The sequence below is a fragment of the Labrus mixtus genome, chromosome 1 (genome assembly GCF_963584025.1).
Source record: "Labrus mixtus chromosome 1, fLabMix1.1, whole genome shotgun sequence".
NCBI lineage: Eukaryota > Metazoa > Chordata > Actinopteri > Labriformes > Labridae > Labrus > Labrus mixtus.
This window is the reverse complement of record NC_083612.1, coordinates 24,798,156-24,816,974: the sequence shown is the minus strand read 5'-3', so window position 1 is coordinate 24,816,974 and position 18,819 is coordinate 24,798,156. Positions and strand designations below refer to the sequence as shown.

The 18,819-nt window shown below is 41.2% G+C and overlaps 1 protein-coding gene across 1 annotated transcript in view; it reads left to right on the top strand.

Annotated features, from left to right (window-relative positions):
* hcn4 (hyperpolarization activated cyclic nucleotide-gated potassium channel 4) overlaps positions 1-15,511 on the top strand; it is a 66,604-nt gene extending 51,093 nt beyond the window's left edge. Inside the window, exons 8-9 of the mRNA XM_061039339.1 lie at positions 9,842-10,006; positions 11,935-15,511. Coding sequence (XP_060895322.1) covers positions 9,842-10,006; positions 11,935-14,228 — 2,459 coding nt within the window. The 3' untranslated portion in view covers positions 14,229-15,511. The remainder of the gene's footprint in view (positions 1-9,841; positions 10,007-11,934) is intronic.
* The last annotated feature ends 3,308 nt before the right edge of the window (positions 15,512-18,819 follow it).

The window sequence follows — 18,819 nt, the reverse complement described above, 5'->3', positions numbered from 1 at the left end:
CCACAAAAGCTGTCAAAAATGGAACTGTCCAATGAAGAACTTATAGCACTCAGCTTTAATGAAATACTGGGCTCTTTTTCTGTTTAGTTTACAGATGTCCCAAATGCCCCCAGGATGCACTGAAATATTTAATATTGAACACTCACTTACGAATTAAGTAAAACAAATATTATAAGTTTCATAGAAAAATTAGTCTGGTACCATGGTAAATAAATATCAGCATTGAGAGATATCAAAACCTTAAAAGAAAAGCTTAGTGATAGATAAATAGTAGAAAGGATCTATCCAACTTTTTTCACTTATCAGAGGTTGTGACGCGGTGGCAACAGGCGAAGTCAGTCAACCCAGACTGCCCTCTCCCCAGCAAACCTCCTTGGGGATTCTAAGGCATTCCCAGGGCAGAGATAGGATACATAATCCCTCCAGTGAGCTCTTGGTCTTCCCGGGTTCTCCTCCCAGTTGGGCATACCCGGAAAACCTCCAAAGGGATGTGTCCTGGAGGCATTGTAATCAGATGTCCGAACCACCTCAACTTGCTCCTTTCGATGCGAGGGAGTAGCTCTACTCCATGCTCCTCCTGAATCTCTGAGTTCCTCACCTTACCTTTAAGGCTGAATCCAGTTACCCTCCGGAGGAAACTCATTTCGGCCACTTGTATCTGCGATCTTATTCTTTTGTTCACTACCCATAGCTCATGACCCTAGGTGAGGGTTTGAATGAAAAGCAACCAGTAAATTGAAAACTTTGCCTTCAGGCCCCCTTAGTCCCACAGTACCCTCCACATGACTCCCCGAGGGACATGCCTTTTACAAAACACATGTAGAATGGAAGAGAAATTCTTCCAGAGGTGAGAGTTGAAGACCTCACAGACAGAGACCTGCATGATGTTCCCAGTTCACCCACACTACACGTTTAGGCCTACCAGGTCCGTCTGCCAGCCATGTGATCCAACTCAACACCAGGTGGTGATCAGCTGACCACTCTGCTTCTCTCTTCACCTGAGTGTCCAATAAACAGCCGCAGATCAGATGATGACCACAAAGTCAATCATCAATGTTTGGCCGAGCGTTCTCTGGTACCAAATACACATATCAACATGTTCAACTCGGGTTCAAATAAGGAAGGCTGTACCTACCAATCAACCCCTCTAGGTGTCTCCTGCATTTCCCACCTTTGTGATGAAGTCCCCCAGAAGAACTATAGTCAGGGTTCCAGGGCCCCACCCAGCGACTCCGAGAAGGCTGTGTACACTAAACTGCTGTTGGGTGCTTATGCACATACAACAGTCTCTCTGCGACCTCAAGTCGCACAGAGGGGACCCTCTCGTTCACCGGGGGAAAAACTCCAACACAGTGGCACTCAGCTGAGGCTTGTGAGTATCTCTGCACCCGCCTGGGTAAATCTGAAAGAGGAGAGAGTCCATCCCCTCTTCAGGAATTTGGTTTCAGAACCAGTGCTGTGCGTTGAATTGAGCCCAACTATATCTAGCTGTTGGCGCTCGACCTGACGTACCAAGTCGGGTTCCTCCCCTGCTGGAGAGGTAACATTCCATGTCCAAACAACTAGTTTGGTGTTTCCGGGGATTAGCATGCCTAGGCCCCTGCTTTTGTCTGCCACCCTGCTTATCATGTTGCATACCCCCATGTCTCTCCCTGTGGGTGGTGGGCCTACATGTTGTCTTTTCGCACTGAGCTGGACCAGGCCCCATTAAGGTAAGCCCGCTGACCAGACTCTGGCCTTCAACACAGCTCTCTGTAGAGCTCTGTGTAACTAATGTAAGATTTCTACTTTTGCTTTTTTTCCCATTTCTCTCAGAAAAAAATCCATTTCATATTGTTTTTACCTATGGTAAATCCATTTGTTGCAAACACCATTTTATTTTGACACCACAGTTAAATTAGCTCTAATTCGACATTTTCTGATATTCAGGACAGTGTGAAGCTTAAGGATAGCTGCATGTGGAACTCAAAGATGTCCACTAATCTCTCATTGTCCAGTTTGGAGAGGGTTGCACCAGACCCAAACCCTGTCATGGATTTGTAGTTCAGATGACAGTGTTAAGTGTCTGGGCTTCACTCACTTTCTGCAAACACAGTTAGTTGAGGCCAGAGGGCTCACTGCAGCTCACAGCCTCATCTTGGCAGTATTGGCTTCATCCAGAAAGCCAAGGGACAAGAGGATTTAATCTAGAGCTGTGATGCTCCTCTCCAGAGGGGATTACTGGAGCAGTGCTGCGGGAAATGGACCCCCAGCACAGCTACAGCCAGGGCTGCCCCACTTGCACCCACTTACTGTACACACACACATGTGCAAATAGAGTATATACACAAATGAGCATGGTATTATTATACTCACATTCACATGCCTCTTGCTTACTAGCCTCTTGGCCATTGCCCATTAACCCATTAACCCATGCTTTCATTGCACACATAAACAGTAACACATTTAGGTTGTTCTTGTGCTTCAGAGAACGTACATATTCCTCCTGTCCTGTCAATCCTGAAATCAGTCCAAAGTAATTAAATAACATTAAATTGTGGTACTGGCTGCCTTTGTGGAAAATATAACGGAGCAGTATTGAAGTTTTATTGTCATATAAAATTACATAAGTCGTCCCATCGTCACTTGTAGCTTGTTCAGAACACAGCTGCACGTCTTCTGACTGAGAAGAGACGACGTGACCACATCAAGCCAGTACTGGCTTCTCTCCACTGGCTTCCTGTCACTTTAAAGATCCAGTTAAAGATTTGATTACTTGTTTTTAAAACTTTACATGGTTTGGCATTGTCCTATGGAGTTAGATCAGACTCAATATTCACGAATGCACACAGAAGGATTCACAAATGTATTTCAACGCACACACGAATATATATCATTCTATATAAATGTAAAACAAATCCACAAATAAAAAAATAAGATTCACAAATGTATTTCTGATTCACACACAAATATTTATAGTTTTATATAAACGCCTCAAAAAAAAGTTTGGAAACATTATTTTGGTCAATTATTTGGCCCCTTAGATAATACTAATTGGTTTTGTATTTTATATTGTTGGAAAGCCTGATTAGTCACCTTTACAACAAGGTATAACTTGTAAGGGTTGTACATTCATGGAATGTGCAACACAGCTAAACATGTGGGTAGTGCCCCAAACAAATGTGCCAAAATCCCCTGCAATGTTCTTCTGTTGGTATTCACTCCTGTTTTGAGTTGCTTGGTGGGATGGATAATTTGCACTCTCCCACAGTAATACGTTTTTTACACTTTATTCATTTTACACTGTCAGGGACCTCAGTAGCGTGTGGAAGATCCATACACAGCTACAACAGCTTGGCACCTCCTCCTCATGCTGGTCACCAGCCTGGTTACATTTCGGAATGGGATGGCATCCCATTCCTCAACCAGGAGTTGTTGAAGGTCAACCAGCGTGGTTGTGTTGGTCACTCTGGCATGAACAGCACGCCCAATATGATCCCACAAGTGCTGTCAATTAGGTGCCAATCAGGTGCCAGTCATACACCCGTAACTGGCACACACCTGGCAGCACTGGAAGCTCAAAACAGGAGTGAATACCAACAGAAGAACATTGCAGGGGATTTTGGCACATTTCTTTAGAGCGCTACTCACACATTTAGCTGTGTTGCACATTCCACGTATGCATGATCCTTACACGTTATACCTCGTTGTAAAGGTAAAGGCTTTCCAATGATATAACATACGCCACTAATTAGTATTATTAAAGGGGCGAAATAAGTGATAACGTTTCCAAACTTTTTTTGAGGAGTTTATATGTAATAGAAATCCACAAATATATAATATACATATATATTAAAAAAAACATTTGGATCTTGTTACATTTATATACAAACTGTTCAGTCTGCATTTACAAACTGTTTGTCATTTGTGAACCTCACCGCATTTGTGTGTGGGATTTTTCAGACTCCCCTGCCGTGGTTCAATTCACAAACACATTTTTTTTCAGCAGGGAAATGTCTGTAGTCAATCAGATGTCTCCTTCCTATTCAGCCAATCAGCATAGATTCAAGTATCTATTTTAATGTGATCACTTCAGTGTTACATCTGCGCAGACAGTGAGCACAAATAATCTCTGTGATTGTCTTACTTAGATGGAAAGTTGTTTATCGTGGTTATGACATTGCTATATTGACTGCGTGTGGTTATGTATCAACACACATTCAACGTCATTCTGATGACAGACTAGCGGTCACTGTCACAAGTTAACATGGCCAGGTGTCCATCCACGGTACTTTCGGGCTTTCACACATCGTTCAGACTGTTTGTGTCCAGTAACTAGAGCTGGGACAACGCGTCAACATAGTCGATGTAATCGACGACATAAATTCGTTAAACATGAATAATTTGCGTCGACGCATCGTCCCAAACATCTAGATTGTCCCACACTCCAGTCCCGTGGTGGCGGTAATGCACCAGAAAGCTAGTCGCCAATCGCTATAGACGCTAAAACGGAAGAAGAATTCACACAACAACAACGGCGGCGGCATGCAATAACAGCAGCGCGAGCACCAAGGAGCAACACATAGCCAAAAAAGTCACGCACACGGTCATTAAAGTCAGCTGGCGTACCACACGAGTACAACAGCAATGAACGGATATTTGGAGTGAAAACACCCGGGAGCTCTGTGTCAGGATGGCAGCAAAACACCGTAAGTTTCTGTTTACTTTCCCACCCTGGAATGTTCGATTATCAAGCATTGATACAGAATGTGTTTTAGTAGTAAACGTTACATTACACTGTTGATTGGTTGTCTATAAATACATCACTACTAACGTTTAACATCGTTAGCTGTCCGGACCAGTTTCTAATCTGTTTGTTCATACTGGACGGGTGACTTGTACCCCGGCGTCGCTTGATAAAATATGACACAAAAGAGACAACTTTTCTGTCTGCTAGGCTGTCATGTGATGTAGCCGTTTACTCTTGAAATTTCACGATCTAGCAACCAGTTCCAAGTAAACATGCATGAGACAATACATCTGACAATTGTAATTACAGCAATTCTTTTTGAAGTTAAGCCTCTAAAATGGCTGTAGTCTACTAATATCAATGTATGCATGGTGTGGACTGTGAATTTTTAGACTTATGTTATATTTCTGATTTGCTATTGTGAATATTCATGTGCTTTGTGTTTTTCACCTTTACAGGAATAGGCAAAGCAGTGTTGAGGATTTTTTTCCATAAATAGAACCAGAAACCATTCACGCCCGAGGAGGCTAGTGTGTATATGCACAGCATCGTCTCAATGATTGTTAAGGACATGAGGCCCATTGCTATTGTTGAGGGTGAAGGCTTCTGTGAAATTAAAAATACTTTCCATTCAGGATACACCCTTCCATCCAGGACTACTTTACTGACTTGATGGAGAGGAAGTATGTGGCTACCATGGACAAAGTAAAAAGTGACGTAAAAAAAGCACATCAGACTATCACTACACAGAATTTTATTTTGGAGAGATTCTTGAAGAGCAATGCTCAAATAGCCATGTTAAAGAAATGTTTAATAAATATTGAAATGTTAACAAAAAATGTTTTGATATCCTTATTGTGTGAATAGTTACGTTGATCAAGTAATGTGAGATAATCGATAACTGAAAAATGTATATATTACATATTTGTGCTGGTCAGAATAAAAATTAGTTAATCAGACAGCTAGGCTAATCGCTGTCTGCGCAGATTTAACACTAAAGTGATCACATTAAATCACACCTTTGAATCTACGCTACTGTGATTGGCTGAATAGGAAGGAGACATCTGATTGGCTACAGACATTTCCCTGCTGAAGAAAATGCATTTGTGAATCTAACCACGGCAGGGGAGTCTCAAAAGTCCCAAACACAAATGCAGTGAGGTTCACAAATGTCAAACAGTTTGTAAATGCAGACTGAACAGTTTGTAAATGCAGACTGAACAGTTTATAGATAAATGTAACAAGATACAAATGTATCTTTTTAAATATATATGTATATTATATATTTGTGGATTTCTATTACATATATACAAAACTATAAATATTTGTGTGTGAATCAGAAATACATTTGTGAATCTATTTTTTTTATTTTTGGATTTGTTTTACATTTATATAGAATGATATATATTTGTGTTTGCATTGAAATACATTTGTGAATCCTTCTGTGTGTATTCGTGACTATTGAGACTGATCTAACTCCATATCGTCCTACTTATCCGAGCTGTTGCTCCATTATGCTCCAGTCAGAGCACTGCGGTCAACTGACCAGATGCTTTTGGATGTCCCACGATGTTGGTCATCTCACTAAAAACTCGAGGTGACAGTGCATTTGCGGTGGCTGCTCCGAACTTAAGGAACAGTTTACCTGTGAACATCAGAACTGCCACATCCACTGAAACTTGTAAATTGCTGCTTTCAACACACCTCTTTGGGTTGGCCTTTTATACAAGTAGAGCTCTTTATTGTGTTTTTTTTTTATTATATAGAGTTATTTGTTGTGCTTTTATTGCTATATATTAGTCTATTTGTTTTACCTGTACAGCATGGTCACTGGTCAACTGAGTTTGTTTTTTAATGTGCTATATAAATTAACCTTGACTTGATTTTATGTAATTTTAAGATTCAGTCCAATTGTTTCTAAATAAGTCAATAAAGAAAAGTGATGTTCACAAAATAATTATAACCCCCTGAACCAAACCTGTCCTACATGTTGCTGGAAACTATACTGTTTGTGGTGTATGTAAGTGATCAGATATGGCATTTTCATGGCAGTGAGTACGTTTATTTTGTGTGTGGTTTATCTGGTTATGGTTCATTAGGGTAAGGGTGACTAGAATATATATTTTAAAAATAGTTGTCATATATGAATATCTTCCGTACAGATTTAATTTTGAATGTTTACTAAGAAATATCTGCAGTTTACATTAATTTGAGTATTCTGTCAGAATGTATATGAGCACTGATTGTACATGACATGAGAGAAGCTGTCATGATTTACTGTGCTTGCCAAAATACAACCAGGCTCAGTGACAGCTTACCATCATCATCATACCCACATGTGGAAAAAAATCCTGCAATAACAAACGTCTCTGTGTTTACGTTTGATTAGAGCAGACATCCTCCCAAGCTGAACAATGAGGGTCTTGCTGTGTCTTAAGGTGTGGGTTTGCAGGGAAAATAGCTACAAACACCAGCATTTGTATCTAACAGGGTAAAACAAAAGCAAAAAACCATTGGACAGAAAAACAGCTATGATGGAGAGTGAAACTGTGCATAAGATCTCTGGAGATAAGTTGGATTATTTGAAAATTTCATTTGAAATAGGCTAAGGGGGAGGAGGTTTTAGGAAAATGAATTTGTTGGGAGTATTGAGAGCATCTGTCTGAATTAACTGGAAATGAGTTTATCAGAAAGAGGGAGAGTGATGGTGAATGCAGGCCGGGAGGGCAGAAAAAAAAGAGATGATATAAGGGAATGTGTACAAACAGGGGGTGTCAAATAATAAATGTTTTAATATTTTGATTAATCGCTGAATTTGAACAATTTAATTAACACATTTCTAATTGCATGTTTTAGGTTCCATTATTATGAATTTCAAAACAGTTTTGTTGTGCCTTTATCTTGAGTTTTTGTAGTCTTATTTTTACTTGCGGTTTGGATACAAACCTGCTTTTATTTTGAAATAAAATCAGGAACTTCTGGTAGATTAAAGGTTACAACATTAACTTAACCATAAAAAAAAAAAAAAAAAAGGAAAAAAGTTTAAGTGAACTGTAAAAAAGTCAATTGTTTAATGTCACGCCATTCTAAGGCATAGTGGGGTCATGCTTTACCATCATTGTGACCACAGGGAGACGTTGAGGTAGCTATTTATACACGACACGTACAATATATTGGATATAGGGGCGGCTGTGGCTCAGTTGGTAGAGTCGTCGTCTCTCAACCAGAAGGTCGAGGGTTCAATCCCCAGCTCGTCAACGTGTCCTTGGGCAAGAGACTTCACCCAGAATTGCTCCCACTGCTTCTGTGGTGGTGTATGAATGGGATTAGTTACTTCTGATGAATTATACTTTACTAGTGACCACTACCATCAGTGTGTGAATGGGTAGGTGTGACATGCAGTGTAAAAGCGCTTTAAAAAGAGCTATATAAACTTCAGTCCATTTACCATGCACATACAAAGTATGTTTTTCACTTATCTTGTTTACATTTGACTCACATCTTATGGAAACACATGCACTCATGTAGTCACCTCCATGTTGAATTCTACATGCATGCACATTTAACACCTGCAAACAGTGCATACACACGTGTAACAACACACACGTGTCAGAGCTCTACAGCAGTAAAGCTGTTTAGGTGGAGCATCGTTTTCCTTTGTAGGCATGGCAGCTCAGGGCTGGTAGACCCCTAAAATTAAAAGATAGGATTTTGAGCCCTGATGGCTTTACACAAAAGTAATGATCGTAATCAGGGATGGAATATATGAATTTTACTGAGTCAATGACGATAACCATAACGGTGCAAAACATCCACACTAGTTACGCCATCTAGACCCTCGCTGTGCCCCTTGTTGTTTTTCTTTTCTGTGTTCAATGGCGGCTCGCATACCGCCACTTAATGTGTAGGAATGTGTAGGCTTGTTAATGGGTATATTATCATCATTAATATTGGTTTATTTTATCAATTACAATTTATTTGTTTGAATATAATGAGAAATAATAAAATACACGAGCCAATAAACAATCTAAGTTGTATATCTAAGATATATATCATGCATCCCTAGTCTTGATGCTAAAAATTAAAACAAATCTGCTTCTGAGTTCTCATTTTGCTTATAAAGGGCATTCTGTTTTTATTTGTTACTATCAGCTAACTGTTTTTGCTAGGATAAATAAAATGGCCTCAAATCTGATGCTTTATATCATATAGAAAAAGTTATGGTAAATTACATAAGGGCTATAGCAGATAGAGCAATGGTTGTTCTTAATATGGGTGACTCTTTTTAACTATTCAACCACATCAAATAAGTAATTAGTCAGTCCACATTTCCAAAATTATGTTCAGTAATTCAGAGACGAGGAGAACAAGACTGGCAGAAAAAAGGCAACAGCGTGGTTAAATAAAGGCAGCAATCAAGAAATCAAGAGCAAAAGATCAAAGAGCCCAGAGGAGAAGAGGTGAAAGGAAAAAATGAACATCAAAAGACTTAACAAAAAAAACTATTAATCGTACAGTGTTTTAGTACAGTTTTTCCCCTTGTCCCCCGTGTCCTGTCCAATAATAATTAAATAGTCCATTCTTGTATGTTGTTCAAGGTCCTCAATTAATCCATCAGGTCCTGGCATAGCTTGCTGTTTAACCAATTTTAGCTGTTTGCTAAATTCCCCCGACACAAAAAAAAGAGATTTCCTGATCTCCTCCAGCATTCCTCAACTGCAGTATTAGCCGTCCTTGGCAGCATATTGTTATCAGTTTAGTTATTTTACTGGTTCTGTTCAGTTTTGTTTCTTCTTGTGCGAAAACTGCACAGGTTAATTTGTTCGCTTTGGCTGCAGGCTCAGCCAGTGGTTGCCTGCATGCAGTTGTCATCGGTTTCCATTTAAACAAAGGCATACTGTTGCATTAAATGATTAATTTTCTGTAATTTAAGAGTCTCTTCTCTAGTCTGGGAAGTCTGAATTCAGAGAGATTACCTGTTCAGCTGTCATCTTCAATAGGACTCGTACATATGATAAGTTGTGTTTTAAACAGTAAGTTAAGTAACAATCAAAGACTGTTAAGCTGCTAGATTGAACTCCAATAAACAACAATTTCCTTTGTTTTTTGCAGAGATTTGTTTGCTGACTCGGGGCAGAAGGACAGCCAGTGTCCGAGCGGACACATACTGTCGTCTCTACTCACTGTCTGTTGACAACTTCAATGAGGTGCTGGAGGAGTATCCTATGATGAGACGAGCCTTTGAGACCGTGGCCTTGGACCGACTGGACCGTATTGGTAAGAAAATATGGATTTTTTTATAACTTTTAACAAGATGCTAGCAACTTTTATTTGGACATAAAGGTCTCAGTTGATGTTACAAACTAGATGATAACCTTATTCACTAACCATTAATGTACATCTTTTGTAATTTGAGTCTGAAATTATTCTCACTTTATAAATTCAGCACATCAGAGCAACATTAGTGGATTAGAAGAGGATTGACGTATCCCTGTTTTACTTTCTGACTTTAAGTTTTTGTACACTATGGCACACTGACCATGAGGAAAAACAACAAAATTTTTCTTAGCTAGAGGTAAAGGGAATAAGACAAATTAGATAAGAGATGCTAAAATATTCCCATATATTTTTTTATTAATAAAATGACTTTCAAAGATATCTTGATATAAATGAATGCGGATAGATGGTGGTGTTGAAATCCCTGCTTGACTTCTCTTACCCATAAAATTGATATTCTCTCCATAGCCATCACTGTTCCCGGGCTCAGCCTGAGCAGATGAAAAATTCACAATGGAAAGCACGCCTGTATCATCACTCAGCCATCTCTGCATGCTCTGTTTTATCCTCAGCTATGTTTAGAATGGAAGATAGAGGAATCGCTTTAGGGGGTCTCTTTGTAGAAAATGGGTGCTTTGAAAAAAACAAATGGTGGGCTGATAGTGATGTCTCTGTGAGACAGTCTTCTGTGGATGCCCTTTCTCCTTGGCTTAAAGCATGTGTACATGCTTCTTCCCTAATAAAGTCACTCATATGGCAATGATCCAAAAAAAAATAAGTCTGTATGGACTTGGCACAATCTGATTGAAGGTGTGCAGTGGACAAAGGGCCAGGCGTTGCCAGGGTCAAGCTAGATGTAGATACAATACCTCAATGCAATACCTCTACTAATCTGCCAGCAGTCAGGGCAAAAGGGGATTGATCTGGACCTAATTACATTTACAATATCTTTGGATTTCACAGCCTTTTGTCAGCACCAAATTGAAAATGGCAGTCATGTGTATTAACCCTGTCACTGCTAGTGCGGCCATTCAACAATGACTAATGGACTCTTGGTCAGAGCTGCTCTCATTTCTCTTTGTGGTTGGGTCAGCAGTTAGTATGCCTGTCATAGTTATGCACCTCCAACTTGTCTCTTTGACCTTGTGCAGAGCTCACAGGGACTTCATTGTATGTATGTTAGGGTGTAAATTCAAGGTGCCAGGTAAACTGGGACAAGGCGTTAGCATTTGTGATGGGAAATTGTTTAAAGGGATGCTGTTGTTCTAAATCCAAAATGTAGGCATTATTTTTTCTTTTTTCTTGAGGACAGGATAGTGGATAGAGTAAGAACTGGAGATGAGATAGTGGTAAGTGACAAGTGGCAAAGTACTGAGTGTCGCAGTCAAACTCAGGCCACCCTCCTTAAGAACTATAGCCTCTGTTAATATGGTATTAGATATAACTGCTAGGCTATCTGGCACCTCTTATTTTTATTCTTTAACAAGATAGCTTATAACCCAGATGTTGGAACATTTAATAAATAGTTTCAAGATTATCCTAGATCTTCAAGATGCTTCCCTTTGGCATTTATAACCAACAGAAAACCCAAATGTAGGCTTTATGTTTCCCCCCCGGTATCAGAGAATGAGATTACTAGTAGCCCAAAAAGTGCCTATGGCCTTAGGCTTTCTGGTGCGCAAGCTTCTGTGTTGAGGTAGTTATCTCCTCGTCTTTCATTGTTGTTCTTATTCCATGCTCTGCTTGCCCTTTTCCCTCTGCTCCATTACCCTGACCCTTTGACAATGTGTTTCTTTCCACAATTCCAACCGTTTTTAACATTCACAACTTTTCATTATTTCTTTGGTCAGTTACTCCCATCCTTATATGACAACCTCATTCTAACATTCTACAAGATTTATGATCATGCTGTGCATTTGTATTTACAGGCAAGAAAAACTCCATTCTGCAACACAAAGTACAACATGACCTCAGCTCGGGTGTACTCAACTACCAAGAGAATGAGATCATCCAGCAGATTGTGCAGCATGACAGAGATATGGCCCACTGCGCCCACCTCTTACAGAACGCCCCACCCCGGACTCCTCCATCCCCTACTCCTGTAATCTGGGCCCCCCTCATCCAGGCCCCTCTCCAGGCAGCAGCAGCCACGACCTCAGTAGCCATTGCCCTTACACACCATCCTCACTTTCCACCAACTCTCTTCAGGCCACCAGTTTCTGTTCTTGGTTCCCTAAAGGATCCTTCCAGTCATCTAAAGAAATTCCACACATATGTTCCTCCAGCACCTGGCTCTACTGGGGACTCTCCCTGTAGCACACCCTCTAAACGGAGCACTGGAGTGGACATGCCATTGCTAGCCACTTTTCGCGCCCAGCATATGACATCAGGAACAGGGGCAACTGGCTCTAGCCTACAGGCCTCAGGTAGCGGAGGCAAACATGGACCTAGTGGGGCAGGTTCTGGGTCCAGTGGAGGAGGGACCTTTCCCTCTGGACAATACTCTTCCTCTGGTTCACCCTCATCCAGTATGGCCCAGCTACACCCACAACCACAGCATCAACAGCCCTTTAGATCCAGCACCCCACCTCTCTCAAAACTCTTCCACCAAGGATCTATAAGTGGCAGCACAGGTTCAGGAATAGGTGGGGGAGCAATTGGAGCCTGTGGTGGGGCAACAGGGTGGTCTTCAGCTGGAGCAGCCGGAGGGTCTGTAGAAGGAGCCACTGGAGAAGATGCTGCTTGGGCTGGAGAGGACTTCACAACTGGAACAACAGAAGTGACTCCTGGGGTGAACTTTGGGTTGGGAGGAGCTACTTGTGGCTTAGTAGGTGAGATCTCAGGGGAATCAACAGGAGGAGTATCTGAAGGATCTGTTGTTGCTGCTTGTGGCAGGTTAGTAAGTGGGGCATCAGGGGTATCAGTGGGGAGCATTACTTTAGGGCAAAATGGAGATGTAACCAGAAGATCAATGACAGGGACTTATAAAGGATCATTAAAAAGAGCTTCCCGTGGATCAGTAGGGGGGGCTTCTGGAGAATCACTGGTAGTGACAACAACTGGGGGGTCTTTAGGGAGGGCTTCTATTGGATCACTGGGAGTAGTTTCTGGAGGACTGACAGGAGGAGCCTCTGGAGGATCCCTTGTAGGAACTTCCGGTGATTCAATGGTAGGGAATTCTGGAGTGCCATTAGGAAGGGCTTCTGTTGGATCAACTTCTAGCCATATAGGAGGGGCTTCAATTGGACAAGGGGTAGGGGTGATTGGAGGACATGTTAGCAGAGCAGTAGGAGGGGCAGTAGGGAGCCATATAGGAGGGCCTGCAACGTGTCCAGCTGGAGGGTCTTCTGGTGGAATTACATCCGGATTTATTAATTCCTCCCATTGTCATAGTCCCATATCTACCAGCTCTTCTAGCCCTATGCCTGGTCAGCTTCTCCATAGCCAGCCACCTCCCAAGCCCCCTCAGTTGTCTCCTTTGCAACAGTTTGCTGGAGGGGGCAGGACTACAAGTGGCTTGAACCTCTTCAATACCCCTCCACAAGGCTCCCCAAGTAGAGGACAGCACAGCCAACAGCCTGCTGAGGGCTCTGTATCTTCCCTCAGCCACTTTAGCCTGCCAGGCCTCCCATCTGGCTTTCTGCCTCACCAGGTGTCGCTAGAAAGGTCTGCCCTAGCCTCCCTGGCTCAGTATGGTTCAGCAAATGCCTCTCCCTGCCTTACCCCCATTGCACCCAGCCCTACCATTCAAAGCCCAGTGGCCGGTAGGACTTTCCACTACAGCGATCCCTCCAGTGCCATGGGATCCCATAGCTCTCTGTTCATGCCACAGTCTTATCTACCTTCACAGCTTCCAGGCCAGCCACAAACAACAGGAAGAGATTCTCCACTAGGCCGCTTTTCTGAGGACTTGAGACTTTTATCCAGCTCACCCCCATCTTTGCATCAAGAGGTGGCCCATGCATTAGGTCACCATACTCCTCCCCCCTCTGTTGAAACTGGATATTACCCCTCACCTTTTTCATCACCAACTCTTGTGCCCAAACCCTGTAGCTCAGTGCCGGGGCGCATGACTCCTCCAATCCAGACGTCTCCTGGGCACCCGCACCAGACTCGGCCCCCCGGGACTTCCCCAGCCTTGCATCTACGGAGGGGCTCTGCTGCCTACTCATCAGATCTAGAACCTCAAACTGTCCGCTCCAAACTTCCCTCCAATTTGTGAGGATTATTCACACCCTCCTGTGCTCCGACAAACTAAAACACACGCAAACTATCTCCAAGTGTGGCGTTCTTTTCTGTCTATCTTCAGACTTCACTGTGTTCAACATCTCATTTTACAAAGATCTTAACTTTACTGTGATTTAGAAGACACTTTACTGGGTAACTCAGAAGTATAGAATATTAAGTGTTTATTTCAAACATTGTCCTTTTTTATTCGTGTATACTGTACATAGATAGAGATATATTTAAAAGATAAGTTAATCAAGGAACTAGGAGGGTGTGAAAAAGTATCTACTGTTAAAGGACAGTCATTTTATTTATATAACTATGCCAAATTCATCCAGTGGTGTTTGGAGAAACATTTTAATGGACAACACAATAATCCTCTTTTTTCAGCAGGAACCTATGCACTATTACCTGCATGTATAAAGTCTTTTTTGTGTGTAAAAAAAAATTCTACATTTTCAGCACATACAAAAAGACGTGTTTCAACAGGCTGACTCTTGTACCATGTCATACAGGATCACATATTGTTGATTCTTAAATGTATATTTTAGATAGTAATTATTTATCAACTGTGTTCCTTTTTTCAAATCTTTATGAGGGATGAAGAAGAGATTTTAGAACCAAAAATTATTTTTCTGTGGGGTAATATTTCACCGCCTCTTGGCCCTTCCATCCTCATATATTATATCACTTTATTGTGATCTTGAAGCAAAGAGGTTCAGATAGTGACTCTCCATCTCAATATGGATACAAAACAGTTTGTGAGCAACTGCCTTTCTGCAAAGTCCTCAACTATATCATAAAAAGCTCACATTGTCTTCCAAGCACATGCCCCTAATGTGTGTAGAAAACATGTTCTTTTTCTTCCTGACTGAGTGCAACTGTTAAAGTATGAGTGCTATTGGGAATACGTTGAAACTTCAGTGGAACAGTCAGATGCAAGGCAAGATTTTCCCAGCACAGTTCAAAAGGGGGGTTATCCTTATAAAACAAAAATACAACATTCAATCTACCACAGCTTGTGTTAAACCGTGAAGCACTCTAATTTAGACAACTACAAAAAAAGGTCCCAAAATTACACTTTTTATTCAGAGAGCTAATACAGTACCTGGAGTACGCAAGCTGAAATATCAAATAAATTAAATATTGTTTCTTTTACATTACTTTAACTGCAGCTGCTATACTATCTCTCTGGACATATTTCCTCTTTGATCAAAGTGCTAAGTGAGAAACTTTGAATGTATGTACACTTTACAGAGAGACTGTTCCATATTTAAAAAGATTCATTGGATCAAAATCTTTGTAAGATGTTTTCTTCAGCAGCCAATTCTCAAGCAAAAGTGTCCTTTAGCAAGATGCAGAGCAAATAATGACAAATTGTATTAGGGCAATCTGGATATGTGACTCAGTACTCTAAGTCAGTAAGCCTCAAGCAGCCCACTCTTCACAGCACATCCCACAAGAAAATATTACCATTCTTCTGTCCTGCATCTATTACTCTGAAGAATATACTTTCTTACAGCTTCCTCCATGCACAGCAAGATGTGAGAAAGCCTTTGACAGCCATTTGTTTATTTTTGCCTCGATTAACCTTTTAGAATAACCAGCACATTACTGAAAGACACAGTTTAGGTCACATTGCTGGTATTTTTTGGATTACATAATTCGTAAATGGAGTGGAATGTTGAAGTAGCTCTTAGACATCAAAGATAGGAATAGGTGCATCATATATGTTTATTTATTTAGAATCTGATGATACTCTCAAGGAGCTTTACAGTGGTCAAAAAAACGAGAAACAGATAGAGGGAGGTATCACGAGCAGTGATATGCTTTTGCATGTTTGTATGTATCTCATCGCCATGACAGACCTGTTTCCACTCAAACAGCTGAGTCCCTAACTCAGTCACAGCACTCAGCCACAACACCCTAATTTAACAAGACATGTCTGTAATCCCTTGACCCTCGCAGGCTATCATGGACTCACACACAGAGTTGCACAGACCATGTTCTCCCCTCATTACATCTCCCACAGGTCCCTAAGATAACACATCAGTAACGTAACAGGACACATGGCTGCACGAATGCACATTTGCACCACAAGAGCACACGACGGCTGTCGATTTAAAAAATAACAAATATTCAACAAACCTTTTTTATGCACATCGTTTTATGTTCTGGATATCCCCACTAAAGTTTCCAAAGCAAATCTATGACTAGTCCATTTTCAATTTCTTAATGAATTCTGATCAGCCAAACCAATTTATAAAAGTAGTTCTACCATTTTTATTTTTTCTGTCTTGAAGAAATGATCACATGCACCAAAGGAAAAAGTAAGTTTTGAATCTCCAACTTACATACTATACACCTAAAGGGAGTTATTTTATGCTGTGCTGTTGATCCTCTGGTAAAATTGACTGAATTAATTGATTACATTTTTCACCTTTTTCTTCTTTGCTTGGATAACGGCTCAATGTAAACATCATTGTGTGATGTCAAGATTCATAAAGATACAGTTCTACCATTGTAGCAGGTACGAACAAATAATACCATCAGCTAAATGTTATAAGACCAGATACAAGTTGTGAAAACAATATTTTGTGAAATAAAGAAAATCAACAATTGATATATGCAGAATTAAAGGAGCCGGATTGAGAGGGTGTGTACATGGCAAGAACTTTATGATTCTCTGGCTTATCATTCAAGAGATACTCCTGAAGTAAATTACATAGGTGAAATCAATCATAAATGATTGCCTTTATCTCGACTTCTGTTCTTCACAGATAGAGCAGGCATTACTCAAAGCTGGGGCAGTGTTTCCTTGTTTACACCTGCAGTTGAAAGGTTTCTGAAAGGCTCAGTAACATTAACATAAGACCTGTGTTTTATGGGACGACATCATGGACTCTTTTCATCACCATTTAGAGGGGCAAGAGGGTAGTAGGGACAGAGACAACAGAAAGTAAACGCGTAGACCTGTTTCATCGCTGGAATACTGATTAAATACAAACAGTGTAGACATTTAAACCCCAGTCCTTCTGTTAGCCTTGCACTGTACAGAAGCAGACAGACTGCTATTCCTTCCACATGGGGAAAAATACCCTTTTTTTTCTTAAAATGTGACCTTATCGAGATATGGAGTCTAAGAACAGCATTTAGCTGGTCTATGAGGCACTGAGAGGATATTTATCTGACTTCAGCGAAGGAGGAGAGAGTAGCAAGGCACCTCATGGAGTCATATGGGAGGAGTTACTGTTCTGGGGACCGGCCTTCTCTTATTGTTTGTTTAGAATGCTAGTGGATGTTTGTCAGTGTGTTATTGATTGGGGGGATAATAGGGAAAGCTCTTACTGTAGCTAAGTAGCCGCTGTAGCAGCCAGTGGGTGTGTGTGACCTGGCAGGGTCGATGGCCGGGGCTGGGCTCAAATGGAGGAGGGTGGGACAGGGAGACACAGGTCATAGCTGAGGGAGAAATCAACACTGGACAGGGATTGATTTGATGGCCTGAGCTTAGTCCGGTGTTTCATCACAGATAAGTGGTGGAGGGAAGTGTTTTGTATCTCCTTTTCATGCCAGTTGGAGAAGAGACACTATCTGTAGGATGTCGTGTCTGTTTCGTTTTGGCTGCAGTGTTTTCTAAATCTCCCATTGTGCTCTTTATATGAAAGAACATTTTCATGAAATTAAGAAAGACATTTTTGATTTGACCTTCCAGATTTGAAATCTTGTCATTAAAATAAAAGCAAGCTTGGTTCTAATTTTTTAAACTCACAAAAAAACCACAACATATTTTGTAAAGAGATGAAACTGAGAACATTGTCACCTGACAGCAGTGTTTATTCTTCAAGGGAATCTTCCTTTACACTCCCCTTGACTTTATATTGCAGCCTCTTCTGTAGCATAATACTATAACAGACTGTGTTTTACAGGGTTCATGGGAATTTTTAGAAGGTTTTGAAATTTTTTTGTAACAAGAATAGAACTGTGACTCACTCGCTCATGCAGGGAACTATTTTCTTCACACCTCCCGTCTAAACATGGGAAGAAACCAGCTGTATGAGAGCAGCAGTAGAAAAAGCAATGAAGGGCAGTTGAAGGATCACAACAGCTGCCAGCGATGTGTCTAAGCGCTGTGAGGGAGTCTGCTCAGAGATCAGTTCAGAGGAAATACTGGGAAAGCACTTGACACGTCTGTTGTTGCTTTGATGCTGTAAAGTGTTGTTTCTGTTTTCCCTATTGCACTGCTATGAATTGATTGCTCTATTTTAACTGAATCTGATCTAGGCCAGTGCTACATTGACGTGAGAATGAAACTGAAGATTTTGGAGTGAAAGAAATGTATCCCATCTGGCAGGAGTTATTTATCTCTCCTCTGCCTCAGGCCATACCTGGCTCTGGCCCTGTTGTTGGCTCTAGGTGTTGTGTTGTGAAGCAGCCAGCAGGTTTGTAGTTCACCCCCCCCCCCCCCCCACCCCCTCTCATTGCAGAGCTTTGGTGTAGCTCCACATGGCACCTCTGTTCCATTTTATGATTAATGCTTGTTTCTGTTGCACAGCATTTTCAGATTTTGTTTGGTGCGCTTCCAAATT